This window comes from Nestor notabilis, unplaced genomic scaffold (genome assembly GCF_000696875.1).
Source record: "Nestor notabilis isolate BGI_N333 unplaced genomic scaffold, ASM69687v1 scaffold3143, whole genome shotgun sequence".
NCBI classification, from domain to species: Eukaryota; Metazoa; Chordata; class Aves; order Psittaciformes; family Psittacidae; genus Nestor; species Nestor notabilis.
This window is the reverse complement of record NW_009920459.1, coordinates 172,229-198,921: the sequence shown is the minus strand read 5'-3', so window position 1 is coordinate 198,921 and position 26,693 is coordinate 172,229. Positions and strand designations below refer to the sequence as shown.

The 26,693-nt window shown below is 36.4% G+C and overlaps 1 protein-coding gene across 1 annotated transcript in view; it reads left to right on the top strand.

The window, feature by feature from the left end:
* The window catches only part of ARHGAP10 (Rho GTPase activating protein 10), a gene marked incomplete at its 5' end in the record, with an annotated part of 149,225 nt that overhangs the window by 68,991 nt on the left and 53,541 nt on the right, over positions 1–26,693 (top strand). The window contains 10 exons of the mRNA XM_010010676.1: positions 285–391; positions 2,042–2,136; positions 5,989–6,070; positions 7,231–7,273; positions 8,564–8,629; positions 15,309–15,383; positions 20,466–20,553; positions 21,891–21,949; positions 24,542–24,647; positions 25,269–25,428. Coding sequence (XP_010008978.1) covers positions 285–391; positions 2,042–2,136; positions 5,989–6,070; positions 7,231–7,273; positions 8,564–8,629; positions 15,309–15,383; positions 20,466–20,553; positions 21,891–21,949; positions 24,542–24,647; positions 25,269–25,428 — 881 coding nt within the window. The remainder of the gene's footprint in view (positions 1–284; positions 392–2,041; positions 2,137–5,988; positions 6,071–7,230; positions 7,274–8,563; positions 8,630–15,308; positions 15,384–20,465; positions 20,554–21,890; positions 21,950–24,541; positions 24,648–25,268; positions 25,429–26,693) is intronic.

Sequence of the window (26,693 nt, the reverse complement as noted above, 5' to 3'; positions counted from 1 at the left end):
TGTAGGGAAAAATTATTTTGTCTGTAGCAGTGAGACAAATACATGTTATCAATTCTTTCCGTTTGTCATTAAGCATAAATGTGAAATACATGTATCACTTTTTAGAATAGTAAGTACTGGTAAACATTTGTATTGCTTTTTATTGTGTTCTTAATTCATACCTTTGTTTTAAATACTGCATTAGGAAATAAATAGGACTTTTAAATATAATTTTGGAAAGCAGGTGAAGAAAACACAGGAACTGGAAAAAGTACCTACTATTTTAATGCTTCTCTGTTATGCAGGGCCTGCTCCCTTTGGTTCCAGTTGGGTGAAGCACTATTGCACGTACAGGAAAGAGTCAAAGAAGTTCACCATGATCCCATTTGAACACCGATCAGGGGGAAAAGTTGTAAGTATATTTTTATATTCTACTCTTACACTCGCCCTATATCAAGATCAGAGGATGTGTCAGATAAGATGTGTCAAGTACTTTCCCTCTCTACCCCTTTTTTTCTTCTTCATGCAATTCGGTCTGCCATTTAAGGACATTAACCTGAAGTAATGGATGGATGAACAGATAAGAATTCTGCAGACTTTTCAATTGCTTCGTTTTAGAAGACCAGAGAACATAGTACAGATAAAATGCAGTGTTTCACCATTTAGAATCTGGTTTATCTATGAGGCATTAAACATGTTAAACTATAAATCAAGAAATTATAAGAGACTTAGAAATCACATGCTTCAATACGATTTTTCTTCCAGAGATTTAAGTACTAGAAGAGGGACTAGAATGGAGAATTTTAATAGGAATATAATTTGTACTGAGAACTGAATGTAATTTCAGATATCTTTGCTAGCATCTGAAATATTCAAGACCCAAGACTCTGTTGATCCTAAAATGGCTTTAATTCCTGTTGAAATAATTGGGAATTGAGGGCACTCAGCACCTTCAGAGATGACATGTTAAGTGAATGCACTAATATGGATGAAATGCATTTTGTTGCAAGGAAAAATGATATCCAAAGATGGAAAATAATGCTTGAGTCAATATTCCTGTAAATGTACACCCTGCCCTATCTTCAGATTTGGTTAGAAAATCATGTTGTTGGAACTTTATCAGGGTATTATGTTGCATTAGTTTGAGCGGAGGGGAGATGGCTTTCATCGTTTTGAGGGCTGTGTATACTTACAAGTATATTGAATTTGGAAGAATCTTTCAAAAGCTGTGGAAAACCTGCCATACTGAAAATTAGTGGCATTTGGCTTCCTTAATCATTTCAGTACTTCTCTGAATTTTTTATCCTGATTTACTCTAATTATAATAAGCCATTTTAGTTAATATAGTATGTGTGTAAGCATTCGGCATTCTAAAATGGTTATGAAGCCATTTTTTCTGTATTAAAAGATCTCCCTTTTTGAAACCTACAATGCAATTACTCCTTCAGTGACAACCTCCTGTGTCTGGAGATGTGGAATAAGACAAGAAATAATTAAAATCTACAGTGAATCCTGGTTAAATCCAGTACAGCTCATGCAGCAATCATAGATGAGTTTATTTGATTTCTGAATACCTAAGGATAAAATATGATCCTAGTGTTGGTTGAACTTGAAGAAAGGACTGGTTCTGCAAGCCAGATTACAGATAGTAAAGAACACTTAATTTCTTCTAGTTACTGTAGCAGTAGCTTTTACTATGGAAATCACTGTGTTTGCCATAAAATGGAACTTGTTGTGTGCCTATATTGTAACATGTGCAAAATACTTGTAGCAAAATATTTTTGTTAATTTAAATTACTGTGGTAATATGTCATGCTGTAGAATACAAGCTAAAATGGACTCAGTATTTATGCAATTATGTCCTGTAAATGACCATGGAATTTATATGCTATTGTGCAGAGATGTGAATGGCAACTGTGAGCAAATTCTTTTGCAAGTGTCAGTTTTCAGTATAGCTCTTGCCATTATTTTAATGTTAATTTATCTTACTTGGCTTATATAGCTGGTTTAGTGAAAATTTTAATTACTGGGTCAAATATATAAAACCCCTTTCTTTTCACAGGGTGATGAGGAACTCTTTGTCCTTACCTATTGTACCAAAAGAAATATAGATACTATAGACAGGCGATTCTGTTTTGACTTAGAAGCTTCAGACAGGTAAGCTCGTGAAACATGCTGGAAAGGACTCTATGTAAGTAGTAGTTAACATTACTGTAGTATTACTGTTGTGGTTTGTTCTTATTTTTTCCGATGGTCATTCTGCCAGTGACCACTGCCAATGGACCATTCTGCCAACGGGAAGTAGTCACTGGAGGAGCAGGCAAGCACTGCCATGGCTCACTGGATTTTACCTCAGCTGTGTGTAGCAGAAGCAGGGAGGGTCTAAACTGAAATGCAGACATTTTCTTAGCTCACATAAAAGAAAGGCATAGGAAAAAGTTAGTTATCCTAGTGAAGAAACATAGCTTAAATGGAAGTATATATAACTGTGGTGAAAGGCTACGATCACACTAATATTTCATGCAGTCATGACCATGTTGTATCACCAGCCTTCTTTCCAATATGTCATGTCGCTGGAGGTTTATGCTGGATTCTCAGACTTGCAAATAAGATCATTGGGATTCTGTTATTTTTTTTTTTATTCCTTTATTTAAAAAGAGAAGAATGGCTCATTTCACTAAAAGGATCTTACAGTTCTGTCAGTGTTGTAGTCTTGCTTCGTTTATGAAGATGAGAGAATCCAACTTAATAGGATACTGCAAATAAATGCAGCTGTAGTAATGTTACGTTCTTTTGGTGCAGATTTATCTGTGCCGAACAGGATCATACCTAGCATTTGGTGCTATATACAGATTAGTGGACTGTTGGCTGAGTTTTTGCATCCAGCCCTTCTGAGCTGTTTTTAACCAACACATTTGCTCCTTACTTATACCATTAAACTATATTCTAATTTATCATGCAGTAGATCTTCAAGTTTTATAGATTTTAGGGGGTTTTCCAATCAAATTCATAGTGCACTTCACTTTAAATGCAGTGTGACCAATGCTGTCAGGCCCCTCTGTCCTGTAATTGCTGGTGGTCTGCAATTATGTCTGTGATGAGGATCATATATGTGCATGCACAGTCTTAGATCAGAGGCTATGCTTGGCTTGCATGGCCAGTCAGACTGGCCTGCCTGAGGCATGCCCGTTTCTGTAACAAGCAGTGGGTAAAGGAATGTGAAACTCCTGCTGCCTCTGAAAACTTCCAGCTCTTTTGGCAAATGACAAGATACTCATTTACAACTCAGGTGGCATTTGTCACAACTTTACAGCACGGTTTGAAATTGCATTTTCTGTTTTGAGGAGGATGTGGCTTAGCTATTCTAACACTGTCCCAACAGTAAGAAAGGGAGTGAAGATTTATACTCTTGACATCAGCTCCTCTTGGGTCAGTGGATTGGTCAGTGTCAATAACAGATTTTGACCGAAGTCTGATAAAGTTGCTAAAAAGGTACGATGAGAAATGTCAGTCTAACCCCCTCTGTGTGTCATCTCTGCTCAGGGGTGTATCTGGAGTTTGAAAAGAGATGGATGGAAAGCAGTATTTCCTTGATCTTGCAAAACATTTTTTTTTGTTTTTTCATTCTCTTCTCTGGTTAAAGTGGGAAAAATCTAATCCTTCTTTCTGTCCAGCTATAATATACCAAACTGGTCTACTGTGACCTTGATATCAGACATTTTTCTTTTAATAATATATGTGTGCAGTGCTGAGATGTCCCCATGGAGATTAGCTCTGTGCTGCAGGCCATTAGCTTGTTTCCTTGATATCAGCTCAGGGCATACTTATCCCTTGGCTTGTCCAAGTTAAAAAAATAACATACAGATTGACAGCTGGCCGAGGGGTTTTCTTTGTTCCAGTGCTGTGAAAGAAGGCAAGATTGTAATATTTTAGGAAGACTTTTTCAATAGCCGGTGTTCAGCCCTGTGTGTGACTTGAGCATAGTTTGGACTGGCTGAATATTTATGGATTTTTCTTTTAAAGAGAAAGCCAAGATGATTCTTTTTTTCTGTAAATTCTGATACTTAGGACTATAAGCTCTGAGAGTGCTAGGATCATGGTGAAATCTCTGCAGAGAGATGTTTTTTTCTGTTTTTAGTACTTCATCATGCTTAGTTGATGGTGACTGTGGTAAATGTAGAGAAATTTAAATCTTAAGGAGAAAGCGGAGATCTTTTGAGACAGGAGAAAGACATGCTATTGATAAAGAGCGTTATCCTTCTGAAATAGTACTTGGATTTTAATTTTACCAATACAGGACAAGGAGAGAAGGCTTTATTTCTTTTGACTTTGATTTGAAGACAAATAATGTTTCATGCAGCCTCTTGGTGATACTGATAGCTTGACAGTTACAAATATAGTGAAAAAAGGGAAGTTTGCCCTTCAAAAAAGCAACTTATTTCATTTTATTTTTAACTAGTAAAAGAAAGTAAACAAAAAAACGAAATCAGCTTGTAATTTTTGGGGGTTTTTTTTTGGTTTTTTTTTTTTTTTGTTAATTTAGCTAATTACTTAGGGTATTTTTTCCCTACTGACTGATTAAGTTTGCGTGTTTATGATGATTGCAGCTCTGTGCTACTAGCAGACCAGTTTGCACTGGAAAAAGCTTACATGGCTTGAGAAGCTGCTTTGCTTACTGTTACTTCTAATACCAATATAGGCGTCTTCTAGTCATAAAGGCTATTAATTGCAGAAATTAAGGCAAAACTTCCCTCACCCGCTCTGACAGCTCAGTGTCGGTCACTGAGAATAGTAAGAAATTCCATTTCATGGCTTAATGTTTTCCTCTCTCTAACTGATAAAAAGAGAATGACTTGCTTGGTTGCTGCCATTTTCCGAAGCTATAGTTGGGTCTCCTGGAATTTGCTAGAGGGCATGTGCATGCCTTGTCCTCACATGGTGTCTGAAAAGAGATTTTGAGCAGGAGGTATTTGTACCTATTGAGTTTTATGCTGCAATTAAATTGTGTGGTTTGATAAAATTTACAGCAAGGTGAAAACCAACTATAAATGTCTCTAGTTGTTAAAATATGGCGTGTGGACTGTTGCAGTTTTAAGTAAAAGTGGGATTTGTGCTGGTTTCTTCTGTGCTGTTGCTTTTAGATAACATTTCCCCCTGCAGCTATTTTGCTAGTTGAAAATAGATTTAATACAAAAGCGAGGGAGAGGGGGAGAGAGAGAATGTTACGAATTAGTTCTCTATTTCTGTCCATCTCTATATAATGAGATTTACAAATTCGCCAAACGTATTGGCAGGCTGAATACAATGGTTTTTGGTTTTGTTTTTTTTTTTTTTTTTAATTGGCAGAAAAATAATTACCCAAATAACCTGTTTTGCTTTTAACTCTCCTTGCTTTATACTCTATGCTGAACCACGCAATTACTCTTTTTAGTTTCCTGTTACATAAACACAAAAGTAGATTTGTGTTAATCTCTGTTCACTAATCCCTGCATCCCACAGTTGTCCATCCTTGCTTTTTAGGAAGTTATGATAGTAGAGTTTTGTAAAGAGATACTGTGTTAAGACTTGATTATTTTTTAAAAATATTTAGTGGAAAACTATAATCATTGTCACTGCTCTAAAGCTGAAGACTGCACATCAAATAAATTGATGAAAGCCTTTTTTTTCTGTACGAGCAATGCAAGGGCAAGTTTGTTTAGAATTCAGAAAACTCAGGAACTCACAGCAAGTGTTGGAGTCAACAAGCTATCAACAATGAGCTATTCCAAATAAATAGCTGCAGATGACATTCGCTTTCCTTTTCTCTCTCTATCCTCCCTTATTTCCTACTGTATGTATCAGTTCTATACCTTATATTTTAAAGATGAGCAGTGTTCAGTAATGAAGAAAATAAAACAACCCTGGCTTTTAGGATAACGGGTTTTTGCTTGTTTTTGGAAGTAGAATTTGACTAGACTTTTTTTAGTCACTGGTGAATGCAGTTCCTCTGTGTGGTTGGTACATTTGCAGGCCTGGAGTTCCCGTGACCATGCAGGCGTTTTCTGAGGAAGACAGGAAGCTGTGGATGGAAGCCTTGGATGGAAAAGAAGCTGTAAGCATCTTTCTTTTTTTTTTTTTTTTTTTTTTTTTATGTGTCTATCTATGGATCTATCTAAGGTGTAATGGAGAAATTCTCTTACCCCCTGCTTCCTGATCCCATTTCCCATTTATACTTTAAAAAACCGAGATTATATAGTTTGCAAAATGATAGATTCAATGAAGACAGAATAAAAATGAAGTTAAATTCAGGAGAGATGAGTAACTTGGTAAAGCTCAGTGCAGATAACTTTTAATGCTGATATGAGAGATTTTTCATTGTAATGACAGCATTGAGTTTTATAAATGGTTTCCCATCACAATGATGTTATTGGTATTCTAGAAAATGTCTGATATAACCATGTGTTCTTGGCCTCATGCTGACATATTACATTCCAGTGGCAAGACTTGCATGATTGCTGTTTGGTAATTACTATTATATTTCTTTAAGCTAGGTCTAAAGAATCCTTGTCAATGGGAATGAAGTTGTACTTGAGTTTGCTTTATTTCTAGTTTACATCAGGAAATGGGTCTGAACTGCAGAATTGAAACACGCTGCAGATTATTCGTACAATCGTAAATATTGGTCTTGCAGGCAAAAAAATGATGGGGTTTTCTGGACAGTGACACAATCATATGTTTGTCCCTGGTAGTTGGCTACCAGGGATTTTAGCCATAGGCTTTATTGACATTACTGTTGTAAGATTCTTGTTTCATCTGCAGAGCTGTTTATTACCATCACATGTTGTCTGATGTGCACTCAGCCAACTTAAAACTTCTTACAACTTCTGGGCTGGGATATAATTCCCAGGGTTCGTCAAAGTAGTTCACAACTGACTGAACTTGAACTGTGGTAAACTAACCTGCAGAGAAACATAGGAACATGGAGAATGTAAATCACAGTTGATTTCTGTGGCTATACTAACAGCTCACATAGTTTGCTCCCCAAGGGACTATATTTGTTGAGATTTTTCTTTCTTTTTTAAATTTAAATCCTTTAAAAGTGCAATTATCTACTTCCTGAGGGGGCACAGACTTCTGGTCCTCCTGTTAGAGCTGCTGTAGATGTATAAACAGCTGTATTTGTGCCCACTGGGCATTAAGATTGGGGGTATATGGTTTCTGGTTTCTTAAAATTCTCTAAAATAATTTGTCTTTTCACTCTTTTTGTGTTAGCTGTTCATCAGTATGAATAGAGCAAATGCAAAACGAGAGGGAAGTAAGTATTTGAATTACTATTAAAGCTGGTTTTTGTTAATATTTTACAATTGAGAAAGGCAAAAGTAAATTTTTTTCTGTGGATCTAGCATAATTAAATATTTTATTTTTAATCTCAAATTCTGAATATACTTTGTGGATTTTGTAATTAATGAGGTTTCCAGTAATCCAGTTTAGTACATTAAGTAAGAATTGTAGGAGTGGACATAAGCTACAGAAACAGTCTGTTTGGTTTTGCTAATTTATCCTTGAAATTGACTCAAAAAAGAGTTTAATTTCTATGTAAATGCATCACATTTCTTAATCCAGATTGTGTGTACACATCTGTTAGAATGCATAAGTATGGTTTTAAAAGCAATCACAGCTGACAACAGAAAGGTCAGCAAAAAACCCGAATGCACACATTTAAAATGTAAACCATAATATTGGAGGAGAAGAGATGGCTTTCTTTAAATGATGCTAGCTTTCTTCTGTTAGTAAAGTGTATGAGGTAAAACAGTTATCCTTCTTACATTATCAGGCAATTTATGCTTTTTTTTTATTATTATTATTATAAATTGTTGTTTAAAGCTGGATCCTGGTGTTATTAATAAAAGTTTTTCTACCAATATTTATTTTTGTGGTTCAAGACCAGGTCCCCAGGAGCAAGAAGGCCAGATGTTTGGGGGAAGGGCAGTTTTGCAATATAGGCTTTTAAATGAAGTTTTGATGTGAAGAAGAAGATAGGAACAACAAAGGAATGCTGGAACTCAGCTGTTGTCCTGTTAATACATCTGCTTTTGTGTAGTCAGATCATTAACTGCTGTGAAATGATATACATGTGTCCTGTATCTTTAGTGTGGGAATTTTTTGGCTTAGGGTAGGACTCAGTAAAAGCCCTGCTGTTGATGATTATGTTTTTTCATCATAAGTACTTCCTTGTTCCATTTGGTTAACTCTCTCAGATGTTGTCGATGTTGCAGTAAGTACTGTTAAATTCCATTTTGCATCTGCCAACATATGTACCTAATCAGAGATCCCATTCTTCAAAGGGTGCTGCTGTGAACAGATTCAGTGAAGCCATTCCCACCAGATTGAGCCTTTTCTTGGGCTAGGCAGAGTTGTGAAGGAGAAAAGGGGAATGAATATTCTCTAGAAAAAGTGATCAAGTATTCCCATTCCAGAATATATACAGTTTTGCTGGAGAAGCACTAGCTATGTGATTGAGTCCAACCTTATTTTTGAGTGAAAGACAGTAATTCTACTAGTGCTTTACAACTTTTCAAACTTTTTTTTTGTTTTTCCCTTGTAGGTGCACAATTGGATAAAATAGGGTTCACCATCATCAAAAAGTGCATCAGTGCTGTTGAAACACGAGGTAATGATCAATCCAACCGATTTGTGGTGAGGGTGGAGCGGCTGGCCTGCTCTTTGAAGAAGGTCTGTGTGATCTAGTCCCCTGTAGATATCTGGGAAACACTTAACTTGGTAGATATTACACTGAAGAGGACAGGAGTTTCCTACTGTCCAGTTCCAGCCTTTTGTGTATGGTCTTTCCCTCAAGAAATGTGTTTTCTGGAAGTGCTTGAGGGGGTAATAGCACTGTCTTGACAAAGGAAGCCAATGTTTGAGCAAAACAGCTCAGAAAAACCCCTGCGTCTTGTAGGCAATTTCTGTACCTTAGTTGTGCTTTTGAAAGAGTCTTATTTTAGTATTCCATTTGTGGACTTTGAATGGAGGTTTTCTGTTTAGTCACTTAGAAGAACAAGAGCTTAGCAGGGAACTGAATACCAAGAAGTATCAAAGTATTTCTGGTGGTACTTTTTTCACGCTGGGGACAAGGGTGCTATCAGACTTATTGTTGCATATATTCATTGTCATCTCCAAAATTGGAGACAGAACAGAAAGATCAGTATGCAGACTGTATTCAAGAGGTGGTTGGGATTATGGTTGTGGAGAGGCTCTGTGTTGCAGATCCTGCATAACTTGGGCACTGGGTATGACCAGCTTTTGATATTGCTGCCATGTGAGGAGGAAACAATGGACATATTGAAATGGGAGGTGACCAGCCACGCTATTGCTCATTGTGTTGTATATGGCATTGTGTGGAGAACCTGCTCATTTGGCTGTGTTTTTTTTTTAAAAAAAATAGAGGTGGATATGAAAACAGGTACTTGGTTATGGTGTATTTTTTAGTTTGTTAAAAGAGATGTTGAGATTGCTGTGTGAATTTTTGTTTTTTCCTAAATTGTTGACTTCCCCCCTCCCAAAGGGGAGGGAGATCTATGATTTTTCAGGATTTGTATGTTTTTTCTAGAGATTTTAGCATTGCACAGGGCAGAATATTCATATCTTTTTTTTTTTTGTCTCCCAGTCCAGTTTAAATAAGATAGATCAATAGAAGAATGGGTTGTTCACACTTCCTGTCAATGCAGGATCTTACTTAAAAGCAGTATTTTCTACATATGCACTTACTATACAATATTAATTGTAAGACCGAGCAGCCTTTGTGATACTGAGAATTTAGCATTTAAACAGCAAGAACTATCTGAAATCGTTTTTCTCTTGGCCTTTTTTGTATCAGTCCTGTGTGATGCATTAAAGATGTTATTCCAGATTAGACCATATTCTAGTTGGTGTTATTTTTGTTCATTCTGTTCTTTTGAATATTTTTCAAATAGGGTTTGCCTGTCTCATCACTTCAAAATTTCGGTTACTGGCATTTACAATCTGAATATTTCAGCTGGGAAATACTGCAGATAAAGCTGGCATCCTACAGATAAGTTGCCTTCACTGCAAAATCCTGCTTTGAAATAGACTGGATCTTTTCTTTGCAGTGGATGAAGCAGATTTTATGAAAAGGGTAGCACGTGGTCATATAGTGAAAGGCTGGTTTTGTTCTGTAGCACAGTGACCAACTATGTTACAATACCTTATAAGTCATGTTTACTGAAAGCAGTATGGAGTTTACTATATTTACTATTTTTTTACTTATTATCTATAGGTGTGTTCAAATAGTTCTCTTTAAATAGTGTCTCTTTTCTTTCTTTGATAATCTGCAAGAAAAGTGAAACAAGAACATAATTGTGGAAAAATTGTGAACACTTTCTTCCTGAAATGGCTATTAGGAAAAATGGGTTAGATATGAGATTTCTTCTAACTGTGGGTGGATGGATTAAACTGAGCGGTGGTTCAAGTCCATTTTGTCCTTTGTCTTGATTTGTGGCCGCCCCATCCCTGGCAGTGTTCAAGGCCAGGTTGGACACAGGGGCTTGGAGCAACCTGCTCTAGTGGAAGGTGTCCCTGCCCATGGCAGGGGGTTGGAACTGGATGAGCTTTAAGGTCCTTTCCAAACCAAACCATTCTATGATTTAGGTGCATGTAAGATAGTGCAAAATATATGTGTAAGCCCACCTAATACTGTTGTTCAAAACGGATGATAAACTTTCATGGGCTAGAAGCACGTGTCCCTGTAGTGGGATCTGCCCTGAAGCATAATTTCGAAGAAAATTTAAGTTACCAAAGTTAGCTGCAGCATTTTCTGTCTTTGGAGACCTTTCAGCTTCACTATTCCTTGCACACAGCCTTTGTAAGACCTGCAGTCAATAGTGCCTTGTGAATATTGCCAATGAAATCAACTTTCATCTATTAATTTTGGTTTGGGGAGTATTTAGAAAAATAAAGTCAGTATTCAATAAATGCTTATTTTCCTGGGCTTCAAGAATAGGTTTAGATGAGGTACTACTACCTTCCAGGAACTCAGCAATCCACCTTAGCTCTGTTTCAATGAAATTGATTCATCCATTGTATTTCAAGCAGTTGTTGATGATTTTCTGTTTACCTAATGCTGAATTTAACATCAACTGAGGGGTTTGGTTTTGTTTTTGTTTTTTTAAATAAAAAAGCCTAACTAAAATCCTGACTTCATCCATGAGATTAACTGAAGCATTCCTAAAGGATCAGTTTCTATGCTCTACAGAACCTGCAGGACCTTCTGCTGATGTCTGCTGAGCTATACAAACGGAGGGCTAGGAGGATGTTCAGTTGTTTGCCTCATAAAGGTTTGGCCAAATAGTTGTAGAATGAAGAAAATAAATCTATCTTTCAGGCTGCAGATTTTATACCTATGCTTGTTCTTAGAACAATTTTTACTTGATTATTTTACTTTAATGATAACACATCAAAGGCAAGTTATGTTCAGCAGAAGAAAACAGGACAGATGCCTCTTCAGAGACTGTGCTTGTGTACCATGTTTTTATCTCTTTTAATCATAATGGGTGTGAGGTTGGCGTGGGTGGAAAGAGAGGACAGTCTAGTGTGGGTGGAAACTGAGAATAGTCTTGTCATGTCATAGCAGAAAAAGTCTGGTATTCAGAGAGAGAAGAGTATAGCAGAGATACTGAACATAAACTTGTCAATGGCTGGATAATTTTTTCTCAGTTACGTTCCCTTTTATAAAGGCAAGAAGGAAATTATTTGCTCTGAATGAATAGAAGAATTGAAGACAGTGTCTTGGTTAAAATGCATGTAAGCTTCTGATTCAGCATTGTCTTGTCAGAACATTGGTTGTGCTTTACCCGATAGGAGATGCTGAGGCACCAAGATAGGCAGGCAGCCTGTCTCTCACATGCTGAACCTGATGCTGGTTGGATGTGCACCTGTGTTTTGTCTCTTGAGAGAACATTTTGGGATTCTTCAGTTTATTTTGATTCTTATTCTTTAATTTATGCAACGGGATAAAACTTCATAGAAACATCAAAGAGCTGTTTGCTCTGGTAGTAAAGACTGTGCATGTTTTTGTGTGCAAGGAGTTGGTTGTACCTTCTGTGAGGATGTGGTAGGTGTTTGTCTTGACTTTAGAACTAGCAGAGCTGCTAATTTGAGCTGCAGAGAGAGATGGCAGCATTGAGCTGTCTGTCCAGTCTGCTCATGAGATGAAAAGATGATGGGGAGGAAGTAGAAAACCTTTTCACATACCTCCCAAAAAAAAGTGGCATTACCTTGAATTTAGAGCGCCACTTGTACAGCTGTTTCTGTACTATGCAGTTTGATTGCAAAAAGTTGTATTTGCAGCTATTTTACTAGTCTGTCAGCCACATGTATAGTGCCAGCCAAAAAGTAAACTTGCCTACCTACCTTGCTTACAATAGTATGAACTCCTGTTTTATTTACAATACCTTATTTTTCTAAACGTGTTTCACGAATCATGTACCTATGCCAAATTCCGGTATCAGACAGCCAAACATCTTGAGAGAATGTAAATCTGAAGGAAATTATGCCATGGGGCTTTACTGCTCAGTGTTGCCAATAGTGACTGGTTGAGTTGGCAGACACAGCATCTGAACTCCTCAACGTTTTAGTCGGTGGTAAGCTCTTCCCTGCAATGACTCATCTTGTCAATTGTGTTCTGTAAATGCCAAGCATTATCAGTCTTGGATGTGCTGAAGATCTGAAATGTGCAGATTAAAACAGAACTGGTACTGTCTCAAACCAGGTTTGTATGTTTTAAATAAAACATCATTTAAAGGTACATTTCAAGGTATAATTTAGAACTATGCTGAAATATTGATTCCTCTTTGCACTTCTTGATGTCTGCTAGCAATTAGCTGTGCTTTTTTCAGGTTGATGAATTTGAAACTGATCAATTATCTGATAATTGCTATCACAGACTCATGATTATTGCTGGAGGATTGTCTTGGTTTCAATACTGCCATAATTTCAGAGACCTTTGCATATCAGTTCTGTTTTAATATTGAGCAGTAGTTTCTGTGGTTTGACCTTAATTATTTTTAAGCCCATAAATAAATGTTCGGGATCAGCACAGTTTGGTTCCCTCTAGTTTTAATGTCAGAAGCATGGAAAGTCACTAAACAACTTCTGAGATAAGCAAAAGCTGAGCTGTATTTGACTGTGACAATATTTCTTCAGCTTTTTAGCTTCTTGCATATGATGCAGAAAGCTTCTTCTCTGGTACTAAAAGTAGTAGAGGATATTGTATAAAAAAAAAAAGTGTGATGCATTTTGGCAGAGTATTTAAAAGCTTGGTGTTACTTTTGTACCAGAATTTTCCTGGACACCTCTGAGAAATTGGAAGTAAAAAATAATTGCTGCTCTCAGGACAGATTCCTTGTGCATCTTTGTTTGGAATGAATCAAGGACTATGGGTGCTTGGTTTTGCTTTATTTTTTTAGTGTTGGCAGTCTTTAAGTGGTCTGTAGCATGCTATGACACTGTTGTCTGGGGATCATTGAAAAACTTACTTAGTTGGGTTGATAACCTCATATTTTGAGCAGAATGATGGTGTGGCCAAATGGCTGCTTTTTTGTGGTTCTTTCTTTTGCGCACAGCTAAACTGCAAGCAGACTCTAGAGCTGTGGTTTTGATGGCCACAGATGAAATAATGGAGATCTGGCTTTTTCTGTTAATTTGAGCCAGCTCTGAACATGGCATCTAGCTTGAGACTCTGCATCATTCCAATGGTGCCTGCAGCCTGGGGAAAGAAAAGGGCCAGTTTTGCCCAGGTCGAGCAACCAAGGCAAGAGCTGCTGCCATAGCCCATCAGCTTCCCACTGGGACTGAGGATGGAACAGTGCTAGCAGGGAGGAAGCTGTGTGAGGAAGAGAAGAGGATGAGAAAAGAAAGAAAAGATGTAGCAAGGCTTGGCAGAAGGACGTAGGAAACGCAAAGTTTCCTCCACTGTACTGAGAATTATTGCTGTGTATTATGGTTGTGTCTGACAGTAATTCATTAAAAGGCTAATGATTTTTACATACTTCATCTAATATTTATTTTTAGAAAAAACTTTTTCTCATATGACTGGTTTTAATTTTCCTTCTATGGTTGGAAAAGTTTGCTGTTGAAACTGAGAACTCTCCACTCTCTTCCTTTGTTGAAGGATATTTTGAATAAGAATACCACATAATCTGTTATTTGAAAAGATTTCCTTGGAGTAGAAGCACAGGTATTTTGTGTCATTTCTACTCTTCCAGGCCAGTACGAATATAGAGGTAGAGCATGGTGGTGTTTGTAGATGGCTGCTTATTATGTGGCCTCTCAAATGTCTCTGTGGGCTTCAGGATTGTAATATTTCACCTCCCACTATATGGGCTCTGAAACAATGCAGCAAAGACAAAGGCATACCTTATTTTGCCCTTTTCCTTCTGTGCTCCTTCTCTCTCTCCTATTTTCCTTTAATTTATATTCATAGTTTTACTTCCCTGGGGATAAAACTGGTTGTGGTAAAGGAAGACAAAAGAAGCGGAAGAAAAGCGCTAGAGAAGTGAGTGTGTGTGAGGGGATGAAAGGACACAGGAATGACAGGAAAGTGTTCCAGTGTCCACATGAAACAAGAGTAGGGGACTGAAAATATGCTGGTTATGGCTGCTCTGCTCATCCTGAACACAACCAGAAGTACCGATTTGAGTAACCTGTGGTGGTGCCTCGGGACATAACTAGTATGTGGACCACAGTGGGTTGGAATGAGGTCTTGTATCTTAAATGAAAAGCATTTATGAACTTGAAAAAGCGTTGGTTTTGAGGACTGGGAATAGGCTGAAGTTTTTCTTTACTTTATCCAAACTCTTTTTGTCAGCCACATATTTGGAAAAACGGCAAAATTAAGTTTATTAAAGAAATCTTTATTTAGCATTTGTTGGTTTAGTTCTTGTGTTATTAAAATGTAGGTGCTGATGTATCCAAAATGTCATTTAAAAAATCTGAAAACAGCCAGTGATTTTTCTTGTTTGTTTGCCTTTTTTGTTTGTGTGTTTGTTTGTTAGTTTGTTTGTTTTTCTAAGTGATGGTTTGGCCTTGTTTGCTTCTACTCCCTATTTCTGAAGTGGGAGGTACACAAAACCTTTATCAAAACATAACATGAACTTATCTTAAAATCACAGAACAACAAAAGGATTCTTGCAATACTTTATTTATAATGCTGTTCTCACAATTGTGTCTGTCTTTGAGGCATTTGTTGCCACGGGAAAAGTTTTAATGCTAAATTTGACTGTGGTTGATCTTCTGCCTTTTCTTTTGTTTTTTCTTCTCTTTTTGCATAATAGGTATAAATGACCAAGGATTGTACAGAGTTGTGGGGGTGAGTTCAAAGGTCCAGAGACTTCTGAGTTTGTTGATGGGTATGCCTCTATTTTACAAATATTATTTTTTTCAATATTTTATGTTGTTTTACTGTCAATATTTAGTTTTTTAAAAGCACCTGCCTGTCGTTGTTGTTTATATGGGCCAAGTCTAGTTTGCTTTAGTCCATGCAAATAATCCCTGTATCATTGTAAATTCCCCTGGGTTAGCAAGACCAAGATTAGTTGGTAGGAATAAACTAAGAGAACTGCTATGGGATATGTATGAGCAAACTATGGGCTTTGTGCAAGGTTGATGTAAGTGGGATTGAAGCAGCCTAAGTTGACAGCTCTGATCAGAAAATACTGAATTCAGGAAAGTTTGAAGGTTGTTGCTTCATTGTTTGAAGTTGCCATGTTTCTTCTCCTTTGTCTAAGACATACAGGTGTACGTGCCCCCCTGTGTCTTTAGTTAATCACTGAGCAAAAGAAGACATTTAGTTTAAGCCTGCTGGCAAAGAGCTCTTTGGTTTAAGAGGAGGAGTATGATACATGTATTAATAATAACTGTGTGCCAGGGCGGAAGACAGATGGAGAAAGGATTTGTTTTTATAAACTTAATAGTATAGCTCTTATATGTGGGTAACATCTTAGACTCTCTTATACCTAGTTAGCATTTAAATTTTTTGATTCATAAAATTATTCTCAGAAACTTTTTTCTCCCTTTTCTTTCTGGAAATTTTGATGCATCTTTAATCCCAGTGACTGTAGTTCTCTTGCCACTCTGCTATCCCTAGGGGAGGGAGGAAAGTAAAGAAAATAGAAGTATTGGCACCTGGATGAAATCCCTCGTCTGCCTGATACCTCTCACCAAAGTTGTAGCCATGACTGCAAGATGTGCTGTGTTTCCCAATTCCTTGTCCTGAGCGCTGACAGAACATGCAGTCAGACAAGACCACTGGGATTAGTTCATTTTTATAGAGCTTCCAAACCTGTCACTTGACAGCAAAGGTCTGATTCTCAGGGATTCATTGGTATGCAAAGAAGCTTGTTTGCAGTTTGCACCAGGCTCTTCTCCAGAACCATGCATGCTCCATCTGTGCTGATAACACAGTGTTCTTTGGCACTGCAAACTGGAGGAAGCCAGAAAGTGAATTCATTTCATTACCCCAGACATTATGTGAATGACAAAGCGCTTTTATATTATATGCTGCTGTCAGTTCAGTGCCACCTGTAAAACTTTTTCTTTTCCTTCCTTTATTTTTTCAAACAGGCTGTCTCTTCAGAAATTATAAGACATCAGGCTTGAGGACCTGCATGTCATATCAATCTGTCATAATGACCTTGCTAAATATTAATTTATGGTATCTTACTTTAATCAATATTAACAGCACCCTGAAGTTCTCCATTAGTGCACGTAAAACTGCCTATATCTTTAAAGTATTGAGGCAAATGACTTTTTGGAAATACAAGCTGGGATTAATAAAATGACTGATCTATAACAGATTTTTCTGGTTGTTTATCTGTGTTGGAGTTAGCTTCTATAAACAATAACCATCTTTAGCTATTGACCATAGGAAGAACGATGAGTTATCACTCAGAGCGCCTCAATTAAATGCATTTGATATCGTAAGATGTTTTTCAGTTTTGTACTTACTGTCTTAGCTTGGGTGTGCAGGTCTGGCAGGCAAATTTTCCTCGTTGCCATTAGTGGTATCCAAATTAAATAGACTCAGGTTGCCAGTGGTTCGGTAGCAGCTGGAAGAGTTTACTGGGGATTCCAGCATCTGCTTTTAGTTATTTTTTTTAAAATTAGAAACATTTTTTGTCAGTCCCAAGACTCATATATTATTTGAAGTACAAAGAATACAGTGGTATCAAGATGAGGCAAAATATTGAACAGAAAAAAGTTAGGGTGCAAGCAGGTGCTCTTTTTTTCTGATGGTTTGTTGAAAGTGATCCTATCTGTGCTCTTTATCTGTCTGTTCTCAGAGTAGAATAAAGAGGGTTTCTTTTTGAGATACAGAGGTACAGAGAATTTAAAATGACTGATTAATCTTTAATCCTTTGTCTCTGCGTATACTCTTAGATAGCTTTTTATGAAAGATCTTTTCAGAATCATCAAACCCTCATATTAGCTTTCTGTATTTTAAAATGTTTGATAAGGTTTCAAAGTATTTTAGGCTACCTATCATTGACCATGAGGCTCACAGTCTGAAAGGCCCAAAGTTCAATAAAAAGTCTTCCAAATGGTAACCAGAGACATAATAGCATGTGGTTTTGTCTCTTCAGAACATTTTCTATAAAATGTGGGAAAGTACATTGAGAGTCAAGAGTATAAGAAGACCAATATATGCTTTTCTAATACTATGAATGCATAGATTTTCATTTCTAATGCAAAAATGTAGTGAAATTAAGTCTTCTATAACATGAGACTCAGCAATTAAGTATACTGTTCTTTAAAAAAAAAAAAATCCAAACCAAAACACCTTTATTTTGCAATTAACTTATTTCTTGAAGTTACTTTTAACTGACGTTGTGCTGTGGTGATCTATTTTGTAGCAATCTCATCTAAATTCAAGCGAGGCGTTTGGAAAAGAAAATACTCATTACTTTTCAAGGGAAAACGTTAAATTAATCTGATATCTCACTGTGAACAGGCATACAGTTAGGACTTTTCATGTTGTGTGTATCTGTTATAAGCAATACAGAGTGCATTGTCACCCATCAGGAGGCTCAGTTCTTAAAATGCATCAGGGACCAATTCCTGTTTCGTCCGTGATCTATGTTATAGAGCTGATGTGGCTTATTTCATACAAGCTTTCATAGCTGCCTACATAAATTTCATACAAACTGCTACATAAATGAGCTTTCATACAGACACTGGTTATGGTGAAGTGACTGCTAAAGACTTGGAGTTCAAGTTTCATTTCTGGTACTGCCTGGTATGAAAAACGCCAGATATTTCATGTTTGAGGAGAAAACTTTCAGGTACTTCTGCTTTTTCAAAACGAGCAGCTTTCAAAACAACTATGCTGAATTTCTTATTATTTTCTATGCAGTAAATGACAGTATGCATACACTCCTACAGTGGGCATATTGCATGTGAAAGCAGAGTCTCCTCCTAACCTAGTTTAGTGAACTGGACTGTTTTTATAAACTCTAGCTCCATTATTGTCAAAAAGATTTGCATAAAATTTAGAGCTGATCTGTCAAAAGCTGTTCCATAAATGTGTACAGTTATTTTTATATGCGTAAAGTTGCCATTCAGTGCAGTGGCTGCTATGTGAACAAGTAGCATGAAAACTAGTTGTCATTTTTGAAATCCCAGTTGAAGTTCCAGTTCATATAGTGGCCTGGAATGTTTGAAGTAGGGGGAAAAATGAAGCAGGAACAGCCAAATATATGGGGTAGTGAGGCACAGAGCTATGTAGGACAACTGTAAGCCAAAAATGGAAAAAAGACACTGAGTTTTGATGGCTGCTACAGACAAACTAGTGGTTGGTTGGGGTTGGTGACAGAACCAAAGTTTTGTTTTGTTTTGTTTTCCCCAAGAGATAATGGAATATTTCAGCAACACCTTCTATGTTTTTAATAGGCTTGCTTTGGAATTAAGATGCTTCTCATTTTCCTCCCAAAATTCATCAACAAATTTCACAAAACTGAGTGCATACTTTGACTGTAAAGGAGATTGATGATTATGAAGCTGTGATTTTTTTAAAAAAATGGATATTATATAGTAGTTTAGTAATAAAATCCTCATAGATTTCACTAGTTTCTGATGTGATGGCAGTTTTTATTTAATTAATTCAGTAGAAAGGTTTTCTTCTCACAAAAAAAACCCCAACAAATCGAGCACAGAAACAGCCAGCATGCTAAACAGAGGGGAAAAAAATAAACTTTTTCCTCAATCTTGAGTATTTTGCATTGTGGTTGGCTAGAAACAATTGGAAGAAAATGCTATCTGACTTGTATTTTAAAATGAGATTTAAATAATTGATATAATGAGGGAGAATATTCAGTTACAGAAATAATTGCTTGGCACAGCCTCTAGAACAAAATTATTTAGTCCCAGTAAAAGGACTGCACCTTTAATCAGGGATCCTAATTTGATTTTTTAAATGTGTCTGTCATTTGTCTGACAAGCAAACTAACAAATTAATTTTGAATTGTATGAACTGGTCAACACGTAATCTGTGTCAGCTGCTGCTGTAGTTTACTGTAGTGACTGATGGAAACGTGTAGCAGTAATAACAGAAGCTCAAACACTTGAAGTTGCAAAATACATTGGGCTAGTTTAGCTACGTGTGATCTTATGTCAATTAGCTTCCTATTTTGAGGCCAAAAGGATATTTTTGATTACAAAACATTCCAGTGTGCTGTGTTGTTTTCTGTATTCTGTCAAAAAAATCTTTCACCCGATTCAGACATACGACTGTTCAGTTTGATCCGTGTTGTTGTAAGACTCTTCCAGCTAACCTGGTAAAAAATGGGAGGAGTTTGGTGTACCTGACAAACGGTCAAGCAAGCAAGTATTTTTCCCTTTGGCTAAAAACTGATCAAGGAAGGGAAACATTCAGGCCATCTTGCAGAGGAAACTTACTGATAGAGAGGAGATCTTTTTCTGCTTTTTAAGCACCTTGTGAAGGTTTTCACGCAGTAAAGAGGGTCATACTGCAGTTTGTTTGCTATACAAGCAAAACTATGGAAAGAATTTGAAAAGATTTCTCAGTGTACTTGCATTTGAAATAATGGAAGAAAAGAGGAAAATTGAAGTTATGCTTAGTGGGTCTCTTTTCTGAACTGTTTTTGTACATCCTTCTGTGTTTGTGTACATCTTTGTTTAATTAAAGGTGTGAAAATACCAATTGCTGTAGAGATCTTTTTACATGAAAGTGATTTTTAATTCTTCACTAAAATCAGCAGTGAATATTTTTTAAAGCAAAATGTAGACATAGAATTTATAAAGATGTTTGGATATTAAGTCTTCTTAGTAACTAAAAGTAAGGAGGACATACTGCTTCTGCATTCATGTGGGCAAATACATAATGGTCAAATTGACTGTGTTGCTGTTGATGTAGGGCATACTGATTTAGAACTCCATTTTTTCATGTGCCTCTTCTAATTCTGATTATTTTCTAGATGCAAAAACCTGCAATGAAGTTGACCTGGAAAACTCTGTAGATTGGGAAGTGAAGACAATTACTAGTGCTATGAAGCAATATCTGCGGTGAGCCTGTCCCATTTATTTATTTATATTTTAGGTTATGAATAATATTCTAATTCTCCTACACAGTGTGTTAAGTTACATTACTTACTTTTTTCCTATATTTTGGAATAGAGATTCATTTTGTTCAGATAACGTTTGCTATTTGTTATTTAACAACACTAATACTCGTGTTCTATGAGACAAGCCCCAAAACCTTTTTGTGTTAGATACATATCTAACTTATCACTGATGGTTCAAAAACTTGAATTGTTAGTAAACTTGCTGAGAGTGTTACTGAAAGTCAGCTAAGACAGTTAAAGAGTTTTTGCATATTTGTGTTCTGATGTTGTAGAATGAAAAAGGAAAAGGTCGTGAAATTTTTAATGTTTTTCTCTCTTCCTTCTAGCCTTTGTTCTGTTATTCTAGATGCAATAGCTATAATATCTGAATGTCAAAAGTACGAATTTTAGATATGTTCTCTGTTCAAATGGCTTGGATAATTTCTGATCAAGATATTTTACTAAATCACCTAAGAACATAGATTGCAGACCTTCTGTGTCTCATACTGTAACAGCAAAATGATAGTTTTCATCTGCTGGCTTTATTGAATAAGGTATTACTTGCAACCACTATCAAAGAATGCCTAAGAACTATTATCTAGATAGAATGGTTTGCGTTGGAAAGGACCTGAGTCTCTCCTATGGAGTCTCTTATCTTATGGAATAAATAAAAAAAGTAGGAAAGAAAAATAAATATGCACATGGTGAAGTATTTCCTGCCTACATCTGCATGATTAGTCCAATATTTCATAAATATCAGTAAAGTCAACTTAATAAATGGAAGTTTTAACTCTGATTTCCATTATTCAGTACATATTTCATTGATGACTAAGTTTTTCGATTTCAATTTTTCCATTTGAAATGCCTGAGAATTTTGATTTGTGGATGGCTGCTGTTCAGCAAACTTAACTATTTTAGGACCTTTATTTCTTTCCAGTAAGGCAATTACTTCTGATTCTTTGTATTTTAAAAACACTGATGAAGAATTAATTACATAGTATAGTGTACAATCTTCATCTGAGAAAGAGTCTCAGTGTTGTAGTTTGGAAGGGTGCCTTATGATAGACTGGAGGCATCACTTCAGCTCACGGAAGATGAATGGATGTAGTTAGTCTTGTTTTCCTGCTTATACCAAGGTTTCCAATTGCACTGGAAATCACTGCCTTCGAGGGCCACTGTAGCAATGGCTGCCTCCAGTGTGAGGATTATACTACTGAATGTTAAAAAGGTTTCCTGCTTAGAGTAAATACAGATAGAACAGAATACAGATAAATTTATTATGTCATCCTTGTTTTACAGAAGCCTTCCAGAGCCACTGATGACATACGAGTTGCATGGAGAATTCATCGTTCCTGCCAGTAAATACATGACTGTAGTTCAAATAGCTTTCCTTTCAGTACTCTTGTGTCCTTTGGAGTGCACTACAAATGCAATTTCAGAAAAATCTTCAACCCAGTAAAAACATAGGAATAAGAAATAATAAATGTTTTAAAAATACGTAGGTTTTAACCAGCGTTCAATTCTAGCATGTATCATATATGACGTATCTATTGACAGACAAGCTTGTGACAGACTTAACATAGTGCATTTTTGACTTTTATGGGAAACTTTTGAATAGACATTGTAAACATTCATTCCTGTTACCTTAATTATGTAATGATAAGCATCTACTTAGGTTATGATATTTTTTTCTTTCATTTATAGAGAGTATGAAGCTTAGTAAAAGAAAATACACTAATTCAGGCTCATTTGAATCCTTAAAGCACAGCTGCCTGACCCTTGTTTTCAGTGCTTTGTTAGCTCTGTATCCAGGCTGGCTTGAATGTTCCTCATACATTAGTAGAAGAAAGGAAAAAGCAGGCCAGATTACCCTATGGCAGTTCAAAGACAGACTTGGAGAAGACACAACAGCATTTGTAGTTCAGTTTTATGGTATCTAATGTACATGGAATTTTTTTGGAAGAGGATACAGGGAAACTGTGTAAGAAAATTTTTGGTAAAGTATCAAACAGATATTTAGCTGATTTTCATTCCAGCCTGTAGCACTTCTGGCAAACTGTGGAAAGCAAAATTAAAATAAACTTTGAGACAATTGCTGTATCTTCAGATTGCTGTAATGGCTTTCCAGGACTGCAAAATGTGTTCACTTGTGGTCCTTAATTCAAAATGAAAATTAGCCCATGAAATTCATTGCCAAAGCACATCTTAGAGACCAAGTGCTTAAACAAAATTCAACACACTTACCTAGATGGTGAGTATGCCCATTTGTATTGGTAAGTGTTAAAATAATTTCTTGACCTATGAAGTTTTGTCAGCAGTTTCTCGTTTTATTTTCCTTTCTCTATTTTACAGTCTCTTTCAATAAAGAAATTCAGTTGAAGTTACATGTTTTAAATAGTACAGGGTTCATAAGCAGTAAACAGTTTTGTAGAGGGGTTGATTCTGTGTAGTGGGGAGGGAAATTTAATCAACATTGCAGATCTGAGTTACAGTATACTTAAAAATAGGTAGTCAGTGTTGTTTCCTGTGCTGGCTATAAGAAACCAACAACACTGGGAATTGTAAGTAATATCCTTTTCCTTGAAACTATTAGGAGGAAAAAAGAAATGGCCAAAATTGAAAGGTTCTCCTTTCTATTTTCTTGATCCATATCAGTGTAGATTGAAACTGTATGAGTCTTGACTGTATCTTGTGATTAAGTTGCTTAGCCATTCTTTAATTAGAGTTTGTGATTTCACATATATGTAAAATAGTCTTGCTTTAAAGAAGGCTTATGTTTTTCTGGCTGTCTGAATTTTGATTAGCTGACTAGAAGCTAAACATTTTGCATTTTGGTAGCCTATTTTCTTGCAATCTGTGCAGGGGTGTTCACTGCAAAAGAATTAAAAAACAACCCTAAAATCTGTAGCAATATGCAAAGATGAAAGGAAAAAAAAAAGTAGCAGTATGCATTGAAGAAATATGGTGGTATCTTTATGAAATGCATTTAACAGTCAAAGTTGCCTTAGAGTAAAGTGGGATCTGATGAGTGGTCCTGGTGTCAAAACTTGTTGCATTCAGAGTAGATTGTACATTTTTCTCTTCAGGTACCTTGTACTAAGCAGTATTATATACAAGAGAAGTACTTCACTCCTCTCATTGTAACCACTAATGAGATACCAGTTTGTGATTTAATACAACTTTGAGAAATAGGAAGAGGTATTATTTTAATCTTTTACAGATACCTGTTTTCATCTGTGCTAGTGAAACTTGTAGGGGCCAAAATCCTTCAACATGCAACACACAAAAATAGCTCCTTGCTTATTTTTACCTTATTTCTGTACTGTGCTTAGAGAGGGATGATGTTGTTACTCAGGGCCCTTTATCATAGTAGTGTCTATCAGTAGGTTTTTTGCATGATTGTTCCTCTCCATCTTCAGAGGTCATTAGATTTTCTCTTTCTGAGCATATGAATCTTCTGCATGCGTTGTCTTATGCAGTTTCTAATGCAAGGTAGCACAAACACAGTATCATTAGGTGCACAGTACCAACAAAACTGCATTCTAATGATGAGGATAATCAGTTAATGATGCTAAAATGTAAAGTAGTACAGTTTCAGTCTGTGGCACCCAGTAACATCACTCCTCACCTTGCAGTATATCTGTAAGCAGATGAGTCCAATGCAGCAAAACAATAACTATAGCTGTCAGTTTTTAAAAATAGATGAACAAAAGCATCCTCTTGCAGGTGGATTGAAAGATGAGTTCACAAAATAAGCAAATAAGTTGATAATTCTAGAACAAGATAACTTGTGAAAACAAAGCGCATATGTTCAATATTGCTATGTTTGGAGATAAATGGTGAAGCAAAGTGTGCGCAGTATGTTTCCATGCAGGGGTGGAAGAAGCTTTGTGTTTCTGTGGATTTTTTTTAATTTCTTTTTTTGAGTTACTTATTTCTATGTCCCATAGAAAGTGGGAGTCCTGAATCTCGAGTTAATGCTGTTCACTTCTTGGTCCATAAACTCCCAGAAAAGAACAAAGAGATGCTGGAAATTTTGGTGAAACATTTAGCGAAGTAAGTGTTATGAACTGCTCTCCTACCTTGTCAGAATTCTTGTCCTTACCTTTGTTTAACTACAAAGGGCCTTAGTTAAGTGTGGCTGGAGCTGGAGCCCATCTCGATGCTGTCATACACAATACCAAGAACCAAACGTGCAAAAGCAGACAAGACGTTTGACTCATGCTGTGTATGTTTTGGCGGGAAAGGCAGAAATCTAATCCGTTAATGAAGCCATAGAACTATTTACTTTAGCAGGCCTGCCAGCAGTTGAGGGTTTGATTGAAGTGAGAAAGGGAACATTATACTTTCTTTTCGCAAATTCTGGCAAAGTGAATAGTGGAGATCTGTTAGCAAATTTAAGTTGGTTTCACACTTGCCCTGGTCCAAGGCTAAGTGCATTTTATATATTTAAGTTCAGCAAGAGACTGCTTTTGTTTTTACATTGCCAGTGGAAGAATGGCTGTTCTGTTTTCCAGTATTTGGTAAACTTTATTTGAAGAAACTTTGCAGAAAACAAACTTCTAAAACATAGATTAACAAAATGTAATGTTTTCATTTGTAGACCGGAGTTTCCAACAATAATGGAAATTTTTCATAACCTATTTCCTGTTTTTTCCTTCAATTCTTTTCAAAAAGTGTTTCAAAGCATGCCAAGAGGAATCTAATGACTGTGGCAAATCTAGGAGTAGTATTTGGACCAACCTTAATGAGGCCACAGGAAGAAACTGTAGCAGCCATCATGGACCTGAAGTTTCAGAATATTGTGGTTGAAATCCTGATAGAAAATCACGAGAAGGTAAGCTTTGGTACATCTCTGTTTCTGAATGTTGTCTGAAATGATCTGCTAGGCTTAATTGGTAGTGTGGAGTTAAGTATGAAGCTACCAATAGAGTAATTCTAAAGAATACCCTTTATACATTCTATGCTTCTGTTATTTATACTCTAAGTATCCATGTTCATAGGTAAACTGACTTTTCAGACTGCTTATTTCTTAGTAATAGTGGTGCTTCTGTGTGTATAGCATAGAAACAGATTTTTGTTATGATATTTGCATATGTTTTTTTCTGAGCAAAAGTGATACAAGACTGGAAAGGAGGAAGCCCAGGTTCAGTTTTTAGATCTTCTGTTAAGTACTTTGACTGGGGGCTGAATTAATTGTTTTAAGGTCTTTATTTTTCACAGACTAAAAAGAAGAATTTACTATACTCTGAATTTTACGGGTAAAAAGCAGTATGAAAGAGCCAGATATTAACTTTTCTTTTCCCCCCCATCTGAATGTGAGTTATTTTAAGCCTTTGCAATTTAGGTAATACTGAAAATAGAAGTTGTTGTTGCTGCTGTGCCCAGCTGCCAGTTACTAAGTTGCCTTACAAATACAAGGTACTGTCCAGAATGTCACTGCATGTAATCTGGGATTAAATAAAAAATACTAATAACAAGAAAAAAGTCCTTTACTGGTCTCTTTGTTTAGGTACTCCTTTGGGAGTCTTTTGTGTCTAAGCTGACTTCTGGAACTAGATGTTTGTGGTACTTTGCTTGTACTGGGAGGATGGGCATGGGCAGCATCTTCCTCACTCTTTTTGTCAAAAAAAGCATGCTGGAAAAATTCCAGGATGTGCTTTTCCTGTCTTCTTTCTTAAGCACTCTGAATGTTGAAATAGTTATTTCTTTTAAAGGTTAACAGTGCTGAAATTGGCTAAGTCAAGCCTTATCTACTCTAAATAATATCTGTTTCAAGTTTTTCTGTCAATGTAATTACTTTGCCTCCCAGAATGATACAGGCTGGGCAAAGCTTCTGTTGGCATAGCTGTATCTGCATGGTGGGGTTTGTTGGCTTAGTTGGCTTAAGGAGTAATGCTGCCCTTACACACATGTTGGGCAGATAGGTATTGTTCTGTTGGAAAATCACTGTGCTGCAGATATGGATCAAGTTCCAAGCGATAAATGTTCCAAGAGCTGTAAGCCATGCTATTCATTTTGGACATTATAAATGAAGATAAAACTTGCAGTGAGCTCATGATTTTGAAGCTATTGTAATGACCACACAAATATAAGAAAACG